The following is a 15435-nucleotide window of genomic DNA, read 5'->3' as shown; positions in this document are numbered from 1 at the left end:
TATAGTATTTATTTTAAAATATTTTCCCCGAATTTATATATTTTTTCCTTATGATAAAGATAATTTGTAGAAAACAATGTCTACCATGAAAAAAAAAATCAAAGCAAAAAAATCTGTCCCACTTTATATTAAGTGGCCTTAACTACTATGTACTTACATAAAAAAATAAGTACAATGTACTTATTGTGTTCATATCGTATTGCAAAACACTTTTGCTGCTATTGAGGTGGGAAACGGGCAAGGTTAGGGACAGGTTTGGTGGTATGGGTAGGTTTAAGGGTGGGTTACGTTGTAAGGGATGGGTCAACAGTGTAATTATAAATGTAATAATTACAGATGTAATTACATGCAGATATTTTTTAAATATAAGTACAGTGTAAATACACGCATGTACACAATAAGTGCGTTGTACCAAATGATTCATTTAAATGTAAGTACATAGTAGTTATGGCCACTTAATATAAAGTGGGACCAAAAAAATCTTAAGAGGCTTCATTTCCCATATGCTAAATATGTATAATTTTTTCTTAACAGGTTTAGTGAGATTCATCCTAGCAATTCGTATTAATTAACATTTCTCACCCTCTGATTTGTGAACTCCTTTCAGGTAGTTTGTGGGTGTTGGCACCACTGGGACCTTGAGTTTGGGGTTTCCTCTAAGAGCACTACCCATCTTAGCAGCAGATGCAGGGATGCTGGATGTAGAGGTGGTCTTTTCACCTCTATTTTTTGCTGGGGTCTGAAGCTGTGGAGGTGGTAATGGGTCTGTTTTTTTAATGGGTGTAGCTTTAACAGGTCTGGGAAGGAGTTCAGATGCCCTCCTCCCCTGTGTAGAGATGGAGGTCCGTCTGCTGACGGGGGGCTCTGGGTTTCTGGTAACAACAGAGGATTTGCGGCTAGAACTTGGCAACCTGCTCATGCTGCTGTGTGAACGAGCACCGATGCTGTTAGTGCTGGAGTTCAGGGAGGAATTGAGTTTGGCTGGTGAGAGGAGGAGTTGAAATATGTTAACTTAACCAGCAGATGGCAGTAGATACCCAACAATCTTTCAGGTACATAACTTGCATTTTAAAGTCAAAATGAAATCAAAACCAACACCATTTACTTTATAAATACATGTCTTTGGTCTAGCCAATATCAATAAAAACTGAAACCTAAAAAAATTAATTAAATACACAAAAATACATTTAAATGTGGATTTAGGCATTACAACATTATAAGGTACAGTATAAAAAATGGGTATTAATTTGATGATAAAGGTATGAAGGGTCACCTTTACTTCCTGGAGAGATAGTTAGACTAGAATTGATGCTGGACACAGATGAGGAAGAGGATGAAGTGTTTCTTCTGTCTACAACTCTTGAGTTCTGAAGGGAAGGAGCTTTAAGAGCAGCTGGAGCTCGCAATTCTGTCTAAATGATATAGAAAATGTTTAAATACATAAAAAAAAAGGTTTATCTGTAATATCAACCATGTCATACATCCTCTTATTTTGGTAGTACACTAAATGACAAAATAAGTCTACTGTACATTGTAATAACAACCTACACAACAGTTTGAAAGTTTGGGGTCAGTACATTTAAAAAATAAATATATATATATATATATTTTATTCAACAAGGATATATTAAATTGATCAAAACGGACAAAAATATGTCTGTTTTTCAAATAAATGTTGTTCTTTTGAACTATTAATCAAAGTCTATCACAGTTTCTACAATTTGAACTGTTTTCAACATTAATAATAAGAAATGTTTCTTGAGCAGCAAATCAGCATATTAGAATGATTTCTGAAAGATCATGTGAGACACTAAAGACTGGAGTAAAGGTTGCTGAAAATTCAGCTTTGCCATCACAGGAATAAATCACATTTAAAATATATTAGAAAACTTTATTTTTTTTTAAATTGCAATATTATTTCACAACAATACAGTTTTTTGTATTATCAACAGTTATATAACTGTATAATCAAAGGTTTTTAAAGAAAATAAGATACAACAGTGGCAGCTCCTTTTACCTTGTTCCGGGCCGGAATGCTGCTTCTTCCTGGCAAACTACTGTTAAAGGAAGAATCACTGACATCAGAAGCAACACTGGTGTTATCAGAGAGAAGGTCTTCAGAAGAACCAGCTCTACTTGTGTTTCTACTGCTGGGACTGCGCTTTAGCCCAAAATTACCCTGAAAAACATTGATACACCCAAAGTAAATCTTAATGTTAAACACTAACAATCTAAATAAATAGAGGGAAGTGCTCATACTTTGCTGGGAGGATGAAGCCTAATTTTAGTAGCCGGTGGCAGTTTGGTGCTGGAGGAAAGTCGTGAATTCCCTTGTGCTGTGGGTTTGCCAGGTAACACCCCACTACTAGCCATAAGGGCTTTGCCTCTAGTTGCCATCTTAGGCTGTGTCACAGCAGGCCTGACTGGACTTGATGTACTGAGACGTTGTTTACCAAACCCAGCCGTCCCGTTAGTTTTCAGCATACGCTTCTGAATGGCAGGTGGAAGCTGCTTCATCGGGCTGTCCTGCACAAGAAAGGTTTCTCTTTTGATGGGACTCAGAACATCAGCTGGCTTGCTAAACATGTTCAGTTTGAATGTGGTGTCTTCCTCAAACGTCTCGGTCTCCTCGGCTTTGCTTGAGGAAACGACGCTGCTCTCAGCTACAGAATCTGTGACCGTTTGCTCGAGGTGGCTGGCGAGTAGCTGAGCTTCTTTGCAGATTTCATCAAACTTCTCTCCTGTAAGCGGACTCCAGCTGGGCTCTTCTCCCAGAGACGGGCCGCTGCTTATACTGTCCTTCACATGAATCTCCACTCCATGAGAAATGCATTTCTCTTTATGACTGATTGGACCCATGAAAACCTCATCCTCAACCTCGTAATCTCCTTTGGAGCTATGAGGGAACATTTCCACATGATGTTTATCATCATAAAATATTAAATCAGCATTATAGTTCACATTGTATAATGCAGATTAAAGGAATAATAAGCCAAAAAATTTAATTCTTTCATAATTTACTCACTCTCATGTCATTCCAAACCAAACCATTCAAACCAAATTAAATCTGTTCATCATATAAAAATGAAATTGATTTATTTTTATATTTTAAGTACTCGTTTTAACTTTAGATCAAGTCTTAGTCATTTTGTTATGTGCTTTTGTCATTTTAATTAGTTTTATTTATTTTTTATAGTTCTATTTAGCTTTCATTTTATTTTAGTAACTGTAGCACTGATTGTAGTCAGATCAGTTTTTTAAGATTAATTTTCGGGTTTTAAGTTTAGTTTTTCATCGATATTTATATTTGATTTCATTTCAGCTTTTTTTCAATCAACAAAAATGATTTTGAATAGGTTTAGTCAACAATAACAACACTGCCTTGAACATTGAACATTTAATACAAACCTTTCAGGTGACAATGAAACATCAAAGTCAAATTTCTCTTCAGCCAGTGAAACAAAATCTAGAAGTAAAAAAAAAAAAACACTAATACAAAGAAATCAGTTTATTTTCTGTGTGTTGTTACAGTACACTTCTACACAATTAAAACTACTGTTGTTGGTGATTTGGACATGTACCGGGTTAGTGTTTTTACCATGGTTAACCATGATATTACCATCTGCTAGTATCACTGTACCATGGTACCACTGCAGTAATTTTTGTAAGGGTAGTTTAGAGATATTGTGATTAGATAAAAAGATGATTACCACTGTGAGTGAGAGATGCCATCTTCAGCCAGGAAAACAAATGGAGGCCAAAGTCCTGCTAACATCAGTTTACAGTTAATGTGGTTCCCCTTTTTGATTACTACACGTTTGAGACATCAGCAAGTACATTTAACCCACACTTAGTTTAAAATACTCGAATAAAACTAACGACACTCGAAAATAGCATTTTTAGTCTATTAGCCAACATATACATAATACAAGTCATGGAGCTCATGCGTTCATACGGTTTACTCAACGATCATATTCTTATTTGATCTTAAAACAGATTATAAACATTTAATACGACCAAAAATACTTACTGTTTGTTAGAAAAAGCTCTCGGGTGCTATTTATTAATCGCAGTGTTGAATGTTCACAATAAATAACACGCACTAGCGCTCTGTTTCCACATTTCAAATTTCGTGGTCAGGCTGATTTCGAAGATCACGTGACACGAATGCTGCGACAGGATTGGTGGAGCAAGTTTCCGGAACGCAGCAATCGTCGTGTTGACGTTGCGCAGAAAAAAATAAATAAAAAGAGCATTAAAAAAAATAAAACGACCATTAATATACCATGTTAAAATGAATAACAATTGAATTGATAATGTGTATGACTATGTTTATGCTATTATTTTTTTTATTAATGAGTAACATTTCAAATATTACTGAACAAGCCACTAACATATAATGCTTACGAAATCAGTGGTTCATGTATATTTAAATATTAATATGAAAATATATGAAGAAAGGACATTTCTGATTATTTTAATACACATGATTTGTTAAGTATGCTAAGGTAATAATGTAATAATATTATTATCATATTATATATATGATAAGATTCAAATTAAAACCAATGATTAGGTTAAGCTAAATATGGATATTTTATTGTCAAAAACCATACACATTATTTAAAGACTTCCCAATGTAAATTAAACCACAATAACCATTTATATTTACAAAATTATATTCCATAAACATCTACCCTGTCCCACTTTGCTCCTGTCTACTCACTGTCCTATCATAATAAAGGCAAAAATGCCAAAAAAAAATACATCTTAAAAATAAAAAAATAAAAATAATAATAATAATCATAATACAAATAAATAAATTAAACACTGATGGAAAAATATTCATTCCCAAAATGGGAATGAAACTACAGTGAAAAAAAATGTACCCACAAATTCTCTCCAGTTCTTTCCTATTTTCTTTTACTAATCTTGTATTGTTTATGGTGCATCTATTTCTGTAACAAATCCTATAACATTCTGTTGAAACCATTAACATATCCCCACAAGGAATAATATCTGCAGTAAAAAATAAAAGTACTTCATATTACCATCACAATAATTAATAAAACAGCATCTCGACAAACTCGTGGGACTTGCGTAGTGTTTCGTGGGACTTCGTTTGTGGTTTAAGGAGGTGGGGTGGATCAAAACTGATAAAACACTCTAAACAGAAAATACACTGTTACATTTTAGCATTGCCATCATCATTGGTTGATTAAAAAAAAATTAATAATAAAAAATGAGCACAATGTACCACTGTAAACCAGTTAACATTTCATTCCCTTAATACACCTTGTATATGCCATTTTTGCAAGTGCAGTCAAGCTACATTTCATGAAATAAGAGGTCCATAATTAATGTCTTTTACCATCCAACCGTACCAGGGTTGCCAGGTTTTCACAACAAAACCCACCCAATTGCTACTCAAAACTAGCCCAGTCGCGTTTCGAGGGGGGTCATATGTTCCCCTGGTAAAATTCCATAGGGGTGTTCCCCTGGTAAAATTCGTATTTTAGGGGCTAAATATCATCGGTGTCCCGTCATAGCTGTGTGGGTGGAGTCGGCGTGGGGGAAAACAGTCCTTTCCCCCTCATTGGAAAAGCATGGCGTTGACTCAGAATGGCCTACATAAAATTATTTCTGCCGCTTGACAGAGCAACATACGCATAAAAACTGAGCCGTATTGGGTCGGACTGTCCGTACGGTATCTGTGAATGGACAAACGACACAACGGAATGGCCAGAGGTGTCGTTTCCCGACATTTTTTGTTACCTAATTGAGCAGGAGACAAGCCTATACGAGACGGCTTGTGAAAGTAAACATTTGTCGTTTTGTTTTGCTTAATTTAAATAAAGTGATAAAGACTTGAGTAAAATCCTGTCGTACTCTCTTATTGATATACTAAAAAAAAAAATTTACATTCACAAAACAGGTAACATTAAGTGCCTTGAAATGCGCACCATCATTCTATGTGGTGTGTGCTGCGGCTGCCTAATCATTTTTACAAATACATGCCTTAAAGATAACATGAAAATATGTATATAAAATACCAAAAAACATGGTTATTGGTTACTATAGTTAAGCCATGATAAAAACAACATGTTTTGCTACACTAAGTCTATGAAAAACTACCCACGGAAACAGCGTTAGAGTAGCCCAATTGACTTGGCAACACTGAGCCGTACCCCTTAGATGTAGAGGCATTGCATCTTTTCCTAGCTTTCTAAAAATCCAAATAAAAACTGATTTAGAGGCAAATAGTGCACCTTCAAAAAGTGTTTGCTCACAATTAAACAGAGCAGCAACTACATGTGAACCTTTTGCATACAAAATAAGAGCTTGTCCAAAAACTGCTAAAACATTTTTACCTACAGTATATGAACAGCCAAAACACCTTATATCAAAATATTTGAATGAGCAAGATATAAGTGGAAAGAATTTGAACATTTGAGCAACACCGTTAATTCCCCAAACCATTCACTTTCAGGGTGTGTAGGCCAAATACGAAAAGAATGAAACAAACCCCCATGAAATAAATAAAAAAAACAAGTAAAACAAGTTTTGCTGCTTTTCCAGTTCACTATCAAAGGCTCAGAAGCCTTGACCATGTCCTTAATGTGTCCTCGGTTGTTGACTTGGTCTGACATAGGGTGGTAGCAGATTATAGACAGGTTTCCAGACTGTGCATTGGGCTTCCAGGAGTCGGAGAAAGGATAGTTTTGGCTATATCTTTGTGCTGATGGAAGCCTCTGTTGTCGCTTGCATTGTTGTTCTGATTAGGGGATAAAACTGGAGGCAGTGGGGAAGGAGCTGTGTTTCGTATAGTAGGTGCATCCTCCTCAGGGTCTGTGTCATCGATGAGAGGGATGGCTGGCTCTGAATCTTCAATACGGAACTCTGGGTGGCTCATGAAATTGTGAATGGAGCTGCGAGACTCTGGCGTCTCCAGGCCTTCGTATGGGGACATGACATCCCGGAAAGCATTAACCACACGGATCTGAAGAAAAAGCATCAAAACCAAATGGAAATAAGAGGTCAGTAACATTCAACCATTTAGAATTTTGGCAATAAAAGTATTTTTTGAATACTAATGCTTACCGAGGCTGCATTTATAATATTATGATGTAATAAAATCTGATTTTTGTTTAAATTATAGTTTAACATGCACTTTCACTATTATTATGATGGACTTATATGGACAAACTGGGCCTGGGACAAAATCAATACATTCAAAACATTTAAAAAATAGCAAAAGACATGACAAAAAGTCCAAGACACGTTTAATGTCACCTTCATATATAAATTTTTTTATAAAAATCAAATCAAACTTGGGATGTAAGGTATGAAATGAAAGAAACCTCATTGAGTACCTGTGTTTGAATTCTGTTGAGACCCCTGCACCACAGAACCTGCCCCCTTTTCAGCTCCATTTCAGCGTGGTCGATTTCATCCAGGTCTTCCATCTCCTCCAGCTCATCCTCAGGGATCTCCTCCTTCTGAGTGCCATGACCCGCTGTCATCAGGAACTTCAGGCGACTTGTGGGAATTGTGGAAATCAACTGTGGGCCGGAGGTGAGAAAAACAATACATCACCCAGTGCATCATTTCAAAAAGAGTTCAAATGCTTTTCAAGGCCTATACCTGCCCCCAGAGAAGAGAGCCAAAGCCAAGGAAGACACACCACAGCCACTGCTCAACAGAGAGACCTACACAGCTAAAAGGCTTCCCTCCAAATTGCACGATTAGGAACTAAAAAACAAAACCATGTTGGGATTCAGAACAATTGTTGATAATTGACAGGCTAGAGATTACAATGGGACGTACCTGGATAACAAAGGTCGCGAATACGATGGAGCAGAAGATCATGTTATTGAAGATGCCCTCGAAAACGTTTCTCTCGCCATGGATCTTACGAGCGTTAATCTCATTAAAAAGCTGCATCATCACAAATGTGTTAAAGACAATGGTGTAGTGCTCTGAAGGAGGAGCGTGAAGAGGAGTGTTCCTGCCGCTGTCGATATCAAAGATCTGCTCACCTGTGAAAAAAAAAGAAATAAATCAGAGATATAATAGCTGGTGTACTCTGTCTGGATGCTCTAAATCAGGGTTTCCCAAACATTTTTTATCAGCCAAACTGTAAATGGATGTAAAATATTTACTTAAATATGTACTTGATTTACTTGAAAAGTCAGTGTTTCCTATTCACTAACTAGACTGTGGCGGCCGAAAGCTCAAGATACCTTAATCCCCTTATCAAGCCTGTTAGTGCTGCGTGTTTCAAACCGATGTGCACACTTTACTCACGTAATCAGCTTGTGATCAGGTGTTTTCCACGTCTCAGAATGGCTCAGTTCACAGTGAATGCAGTGAACATCATTTCTGCATGTGCTGTGAGCTTAGCATGCATTTGGGAAGATATTGATGTCATATTTAATCTTTTTTAGGAAAGTGTTTTATTTTGCAGCTGTACTTTAAGGGATAGTTCACCCAAAAATGAAACTTCTGTCATCATTTACTCACACTCAAGTTGTTCCAAACCTGTATGAATTTCTTTATTCTGCTGAACACCAAAGAAGATATTTTGCAGAATCTTGGTAACCAAACAGTTGCTGGTCCCCATTGACTTCCATAGTATTTTTGTTTATTTTTTTCCATACTACAGAATTTTTATTTTTGGGTGAACTATCCCTTTAAAGTAGACTCAAGCTTCTTTTAGTTGTGATAATGTCTCAGTCCAATTACATTCACACTGGCATTTTAGAAACTCAATCTAATAATAATATTAATAATAACAATAATAATAATTATTATATGTTTGTGTAACTCTTATTACAAGAAGGAAGACAGAAACATTACTGTTGTAAAATGCAATTGTACAGTTAAATAAAAATTAATATTTGATCCTTTTAATAATTTTATTTTACAATACAATAGTTACAATACTAATATTTATATATTAAATTAATCACTTTCAAACATTCAAACCTTCAAACTTTAAATATTTAAATGAGTTTTTATTTTGGCAGAATTCTGCTAAAATGTTGTAAACCTCTGCCCACAAAAATGTTGGAAATTATGCGAATGTGTAAATAAAGGAACTTCATCAACTTTCAAATCCCTCACAAACCCCCAGGGGTTCGCAAACCACCATTTGGTAAACCCTACTCTAGATATTTTGGGTGGTGCTTACCGGCAAACAGCAGCGTGAAGATGATGGTTAGCTGATATACAGCATGTCCGAGGATGTTCTTCATCATGGTGCGAGAAATAAGGGGCTTGTTACGACCATATGGTTTGCGCAACAGTAAAGCCTCAGTGGGAGGCTCTGTCGCCAGTGCTAGTGATGCAAATGTGTCCATAATTAAATTCACCCACAGCATCTGTACAGCTTTGAGAGGGGAGTCCTATGCGAAGAGTTGGACAAAGCAAACCGTTTAATAGAAAGAATGAGGTGGCATTGAGGACAGGAAAAAGAGGACGCAGAAGTCTGACCTGTGTGATACAGGCTCCAGTAAACGCCACAATGACAGCCACCACATTGACCGTCAGCTGAAACTGGAGGAACTTTGAGATACTGTCATAGACGTTCCTCCCCCACATCACTGCCTTCACTATGCTGCTGAAGTTATCGTCAGTCAGGATAATGTCTGATGCCTCTTTGGCCACATCTGTACCAGCAATGCCCTAAAAACAGATCATGACACGTCACTGTCAAATTTAATTAACTTTCCAAGTACATTCATGCTAATTTTGGAATGTTGCATTAAAATGCGTGATGGAAACATTAAAGGCACAGTAATATTTACCGGTGGTCAGCAAAATTTCAATGTGTTACTTGCCATTTCTTTGTAATTAATTGTGTAATTGACAAGCAATCCATTAGTGATATTTGCTTCAAAGTAAATCCTACACTAATTTCAGTTTTAGTAAGTATACTTCAAATCCATTAACATATTTATTGACATATCACTGATATAAAGTTATAATTAAACTTTTTTGGAGTATTTCTTTATTGCACAATGCACATTTCTTAACATTATGACTTAAATGTGACCCTGGACCACAAAACCAGTCATAAGGGTACATTTTTTGAAAATGAGATGTATACATCACCTGAAAACTGAATAAATAAGTTTTCCATTGATGTATGGTTTGTTATGATAGGACAATATTTGGCTGAGATACAACTATTTGAAAATCTGGAATCTGAGGGTGCAAAAAAACGCCTTTAAAGTTGTCCAAATGAAGTTCTTAGCTATGCATATTACTAATCAAAAATTAAGTTTTTATATTTACGGTATACAAAATATCTTCATGGAACATGATCTTTACTTAATATCCTAATGATTTTTGGCATAATAGAAAAATCGATAATTTTGACCCATACAATGTTTTTTGGCTATTGCTAAAAATATACCCCAGCGACTTAAGACTGGTTTTGTGGTCCAGGGTCACAAATGTGTTTTAATGTCATGCAGTTAATGGCATGCGGTTATGCAGATGAAAATGAGGCTGTGAGGGATACCAGAAGTACTAGACTGTGTAAATTTCAAAACTCACAACTTTTAAAGCTGTTCTAGTAAAAGTTTCTTTGTAAAGATGATGTGTCAGCTGAACAATTGGTTAAACTACAGTACATTACAAATCCCCTGAAAACACTGTACTTCTAACCCTCACAGCCTCATTTTCATTCCTGTCAAAAATTAAATATGCCACTACCCTGACCAAAGTCTATTCAGATTAAATGTGCAACTTGGATTGAAACATTTAAAAAAAAAAATTTTTTTTGTAACTTTAATATTCATTTGCAATTGGTAGGTCTATTATAGTGATGTACAAGCAAGTTTTTCAATTCTGAAAAGTCCTACCATTGCAAATCCAACATCAGCTTTTTTTAGCGCAGGACCATCGTTGGTTCCGTCTCCAGTGACAGCAACTACTTGTCTCTGTTCTACGATGGTGCTATCAATTATACCTTAAAGAGACAGCAAAACATTTTATTTGCAGTCAGACTGTAATAGTCACCACAATTTTAACAACAGTGCTTTTTAAAACTCATTACCTTTGACCAATGTATGCTTATCAGTTGGAGAAGATCTCGCAAGTACACGCAGTTTGGGCCAGATCTTGTCCAGCCGCTCTTGCTCAATCTGAAAATATGATGAGGCCTTTAATATCAACCTTTCATTTGAATAAAAACATATCCATTTTTTTATTTTGACCACCTCACCTCTCCAAGTTCATTGTGTATTCGTCTGTTGAACTCTTTGCCTTCAAGGCAAAGGAAGTCATCGCCTATATGGAGAATGCCGCACTTGGTTGCAATAGCTCGAGCAGTGTTAATGTTATCCCCTGTGACCATGCGCACAGTGATGCCTGCTTGCTGGCACTTCTTAATAGCATCAGGGACCTGTGGCGATTATACCACCCGGGGTTAGATGTCAACAAACACATGCTGACTAATAGTAATGAGCACTTCAGCATGTCTTTGCTTTGTTTTCACTGTCAAATGCATATTTTCCATGTAAAGTGGATAGAATAGGAGGGTTATTAATGGTCAAGTGAGCAGTTACCTCTGGCCGAACAGGATCCTCAATGCCCACCACACAAATGCAGGTAAGTCCAGTCAGGATATCTGCCTCATTATCCCAATCAGGCTCACCGTCCGAAACAAGGAAGTCCCTGTAAGCGAGGCAGATGGTCCTCAAACCCTCAGAGGCCATAGGCTCAATCACCTTTTTCACTATGTCATCCCGATCAATGGGCCTGAAGACTTTGGCTTCACCATTAGCTGTCAGGACTTGACAGCACCTGGGGAAATATGAAATATTATGAAAGTATTATAACTTTTTGGAAAGTTAATGATACAAGAATGTAGTCTCACATTCATATTTAAACTTTGAACCATGCAGATTTCACATTCAAGTTCAAGTTTTCCTGTGAATATGGCGCGTTGACCAACAGAAAGGTGCTTGGTTTGAAAGTGACTTCTGTGTGACTGGTGCTTTGTGCATCACTATATTACTGAGAGTGGACAAAAGACCTTCTTTGTCAGTGAAATTTTGCTAATGTAACAGCATCTTTAGTGTTTTCAAACTTTTAAATGGTCTATTTACCCAGGAAAACTGGACTAAAATATTGTTGACAACCTGAACTATAAAGATTTTTTGACCAATGAAGTGCTCTATTGAACGAGAACATCCTTCATCATAATAATACCACCTGTATTATTATCTAGCAAATAGCAAATTACCTGAAATATTAAATGCGTACTTACTTCTTCAGGAGGATTTCTGATGCTCCTTTGCTGAACATACGGTAACTTCCATCTCGATTTTTTAGGACTGTGCTCATGGATTTCCTGACTGAGTTGAAGGTGTATACTTTGTAAATTTTTTCCTCAGGATATTCATTGCGAATGGCTTGGTAATCTTTTCGTAATCCAGTGGTAAACCCTAGCAAGGCACATTCAGTTTTGTTCCCAACTTGACGGGGCAGACCGCCCTCTTTCTCAGCAGGCTAGACAGAAAAAAGGGTTCATCAAAATCATGAAACCAAGTCTAGTCTAAAAAATAAAATAAAAAAAATAAATCACATTAAATGATGACTAAAGGTCCAAAAGTCTGAAACCACATTGATTTATCTTTAATTAAATGATAATAACTTATTTAAAGAAATATTCAAATAAGTAATCTTCAAACAAACATGAATTTGAAATAATGACAAATTCTGATATAAATTGAAGAAATTAAATATATATTTGATCTATTATATTTAAAAATATATTAACTTTTCACTTACATTTTTTATGCTGAGTTCTATGTAACCGAAATTTTTTTATTTTTTGTGGTCACAGTTTTTTTGGATCCTCTGTATATTTAAAAGTACACATTCAGGCAAAATATAGTTTGTTACCATTATTTTTGAAGTATATGCACAGTTGACACTGATGCCTGTGACGAGAAGATTCATGATGTTGCCAGGAATCAGATCAGGCTCCGGGACCTTCTTGTAGTGTCTGTCTCCAATATACACCTGAACCACGGTCATTCTGTTCATGGTTAGGGTGCCTGTTTTATCAGAGCAAATTGCAGTGGCATTTCCCATCGTCTCGCAAGCGTCCAGATGCCTCACCAGGTTGTTGTCCTTCATCATTTTCTACAGGGAATGACAGATGATTTTACTACATAGATGATTTTACAACTTTTGTATCTACAAGTTTCTCATGAAACTTCTGCAAAAAAAAGACAGACCACATACTTTCACAGAATATGCCAATGAAATAGTGACAGCAAGCGGTAAACCCTCAGGCACGGCAACAACCAGCACAGTGACGCCGATGATGAAGAACTTGACAAAGAACTGGATGTAGATAGGAGTGCAGTCTTTAATCCAGGGAAGCCCCTGAATCCAGAAAGTGTCCACCAAAAAGAGCACCACAAGAATGAGGACTGTGATGGCTGACATGAAGAGCCCTGGAAAAAACACACACACATGAACATCACATAGCAATTTAAAAGTCTTTCTTGGAGTTTTAATACAAGGAAAAACAAATGAAGTGGACCAAAAAGAAAAAGTTCTGCACACTGTAAAATGTTTATTTATTTAATTTTATTATTATAATTTTTTTTTACCTGCTTTCCCAATTTGTACCGCTAGTTTGGTAAGCTTCCCTTGAAGTACCGATTTCTCTTTCTTTGGAATCTTGTTTTTTTTCGGCTCTTCTTCTGTTCCATCATCACTGTTGAGGGGCTCCATCTCCACTGTGCCTACATCCTTCTCTGAATAAGGCAGAAACCAGTGATGTTAAAATAAATCTAATTTAAATGTACTTATAATCTGTTTTATAAATGTTGTCCTGTACAATGGTTATGATATTGCATATATCAAACTGTTAAAAAAAATGTTTACCAAAAAATGGTTTGTCATGTAACATAAAATGTGCTTTTAAATGTGTTTTAATTACGTCAAAATATTATTTAATATTACTGAATCAACCCAACAGCATTACATTATAAAATACCTTGTTATTGTAACTACTGCATGTTCACTTTTTAAAGTGTTTATTAGGCTGTCAGAAATGTTGCAAGCAGAATTTAAAGTCATATTGCCCAAATGAACACCAGAATGCAATACACTACTGTTTAAAGGTTTGGGGGTCAATAAGACTAATGTTTTCGAAAGTCTCTTATGCTCACCAAGACTGCATTTATTTGATCAAAATAAGAGTAATATTGTGAAATATTATTACAATTTAAATAACTGTTTTTTATTTTTATATATTTTTAAATTATTTATGTCTGTGATGGAAAGTTGAATTTTTAGCAGCAATTACTCCAGTCTTCAATGTCACATGACCCAGAAATCATTATTGTCAATGCTGAAAACTTAATATTTTGCTTTATATTGCTTAACAGTATATTATATTAAATAAAAAAACACAGTGATACTTTTTTTTAAAAAATTTTTGCAACATTTTACATTTTGTTAATGTAAATACTTTCAAACAATGTCACCACAAACTTTTGAATGCTTGTGTATGTCAAAATATTTGTGCTAAATGGCGACAACTCCAACTCTGACTTCTTATTTATGTGTGAAGTGTTGTTTCAGAAGACTTAAAAACTGTTTAAAACCATGTGCAGAGAAAAAGAAGAGGAAATGCACGGGAGATTTACAGCATGTGTCTGCCTGTATGTGTTTGTATGTGGACAAGAGGAAAAAGCAGAGCTGTAGGCCCTAATCTTCTTACTGCTAATCAGCATGAAAAGAGCACAGTTAGCTACTAGATTCAACCATATGTTCACAGGACATTCTCACAACTTGTTCTCTCAATACATGAAGAAAGAAAGACACACAATGATTAGTTGAAAGATCAACTACTGACTGAACTATGTCACTGACTGCTATTTCATGTAATGTTCCTGCAGTGGTTCTCAACTAGTTTTGTCATACAAAAGTAACAAAAAATTAACTTAATATCAAATACTGAAATGTGTTAATATAATAATGAACTACATAAGCTCATCAATGTACAAAATTATTAATATAACAGGTTGAATAGGGGAAATGGCAAATTTGGTTTCAAAATGACTGGCAACAAACAACAAATTGTGGCCAACACAAACCATGTATCTTAAGTGCACATGCACCCATGAAGCAGTCTGGTTCATATTTTGGTGCATACAACGCAGAAGTATAAATGAAAACTGACGCATAGCCTATGGCGTAAAGGCTACGGCGTAGGTCCCACGCAGAAGTATAAATCAGCCTGGAAGACCACAATAAATTGATCAAAAGTGTCAAGACATTTATAATGTTACAAAAGATTTCTATTTCAAATAATTGCTGTTCTTATAAACTTTCTATTCATCAAATAATTCTGAAAAAACTTATCACAGTTTTCACAAAAATATTAAGCAGCACAACTGT

General features: G+C 35.8%; 2 protein-coding genes across 3 annotated transcripts in view; both read right to left on the bottom strand.

Annotated features, from left to right (window-relative positions):
* Positions 1-4217, bottom strand: part of LOC107574508 (G2 and S phase-expressed protein 1-like) — a 6722-nt gene extending 2505 nt beyond the window's left edge. Inside the window, exons 1-7 of one of the 2 annotated variants that reach the window (XM_016260967.1) lie at positions 4031-4217; positions 3711-3768; positions 3409-3466; positions 2260-2896; positions 2018-2179; positions 1274-1412; positions 583-981 (exon numbers count right to left, since the gene is read on the bottom strand). In XM_016260967.1, coding sequence (XP_016116453.1) covers positions 583-981; positions 1274-1412; positions 2018-2179; positions 2260-2896; positions 3409-3466; positions 3711-3732 — 1417 coding nt within the window. In that variant the 5' untranslated portion in view covers positions 3733-3768; positions 4031-4217. The remainder of the gene's footprint in view (positions 1-582; positions 982-1273; positions 1413-2017; positions 2180-2259; positions 2897-3408; positions 3467-3710; positions 3769-4030) is intronic. The other variant, XM_016260972.1, reaches the window with a different exon arrangement.
* Positions 4218-5468: 1251 nt separating this feature from the next.
* Positions 5469-13882, bottom strand: LOC107574499 (plasma membrane calcium-transporting ATPase 1-like). Its single transcript, XM_016260956.1, has 14 exons — positions 13638-13882; positions 13264-13478; positions 12919-13161; positions 12281-12522; positions 11577-11814; positions 11234-11413; positions 11066-11153; positions 10872-10978; positions 9496-9687; positions 9194-9407; positions 7828-8039; positions 7645-7752; positions 7374-7562; positions 5469-7000 (listed from the first exon to the last, which is right to left on the bottom strand). The coding sequence occupies exons 1-14, from the start codon at positions 13759-13761 to the stop codon at positions 6665-6667; spliced, it is 2688 nt and encodes an 895-aa protein (XP_016116442.1). The 5' UTR covers positions 13762-13882; the 3' UTR covers positions 5469-6664.
* Between the last annotated feature and the right edge of the window lie 1553 nt (positions 13883-15435).

This window comes from Sinocyclocheilus grahami, unplaced genomic scaffold (assembly GCF_001515645.1).
Source record: "Sinocyclocheilus grahami isolate Dianchi unplaced genomic scaffold, SAMN03320097.WGS_v1.1 scaffold31.1, whole genome shotgun sequence".
NCBI lineage: Eukaryota > Metazoa > Chordata > Actinopteri > Cypriniformes > Cyprinidae > Sinocyclocheilus > Sinocyclocheilus grahami.
The sequence above is the reverse complement of the archived record's forward strand: the minus strand, read 5'-3'. Positions and strand labels throughout refer to the sequence as shown.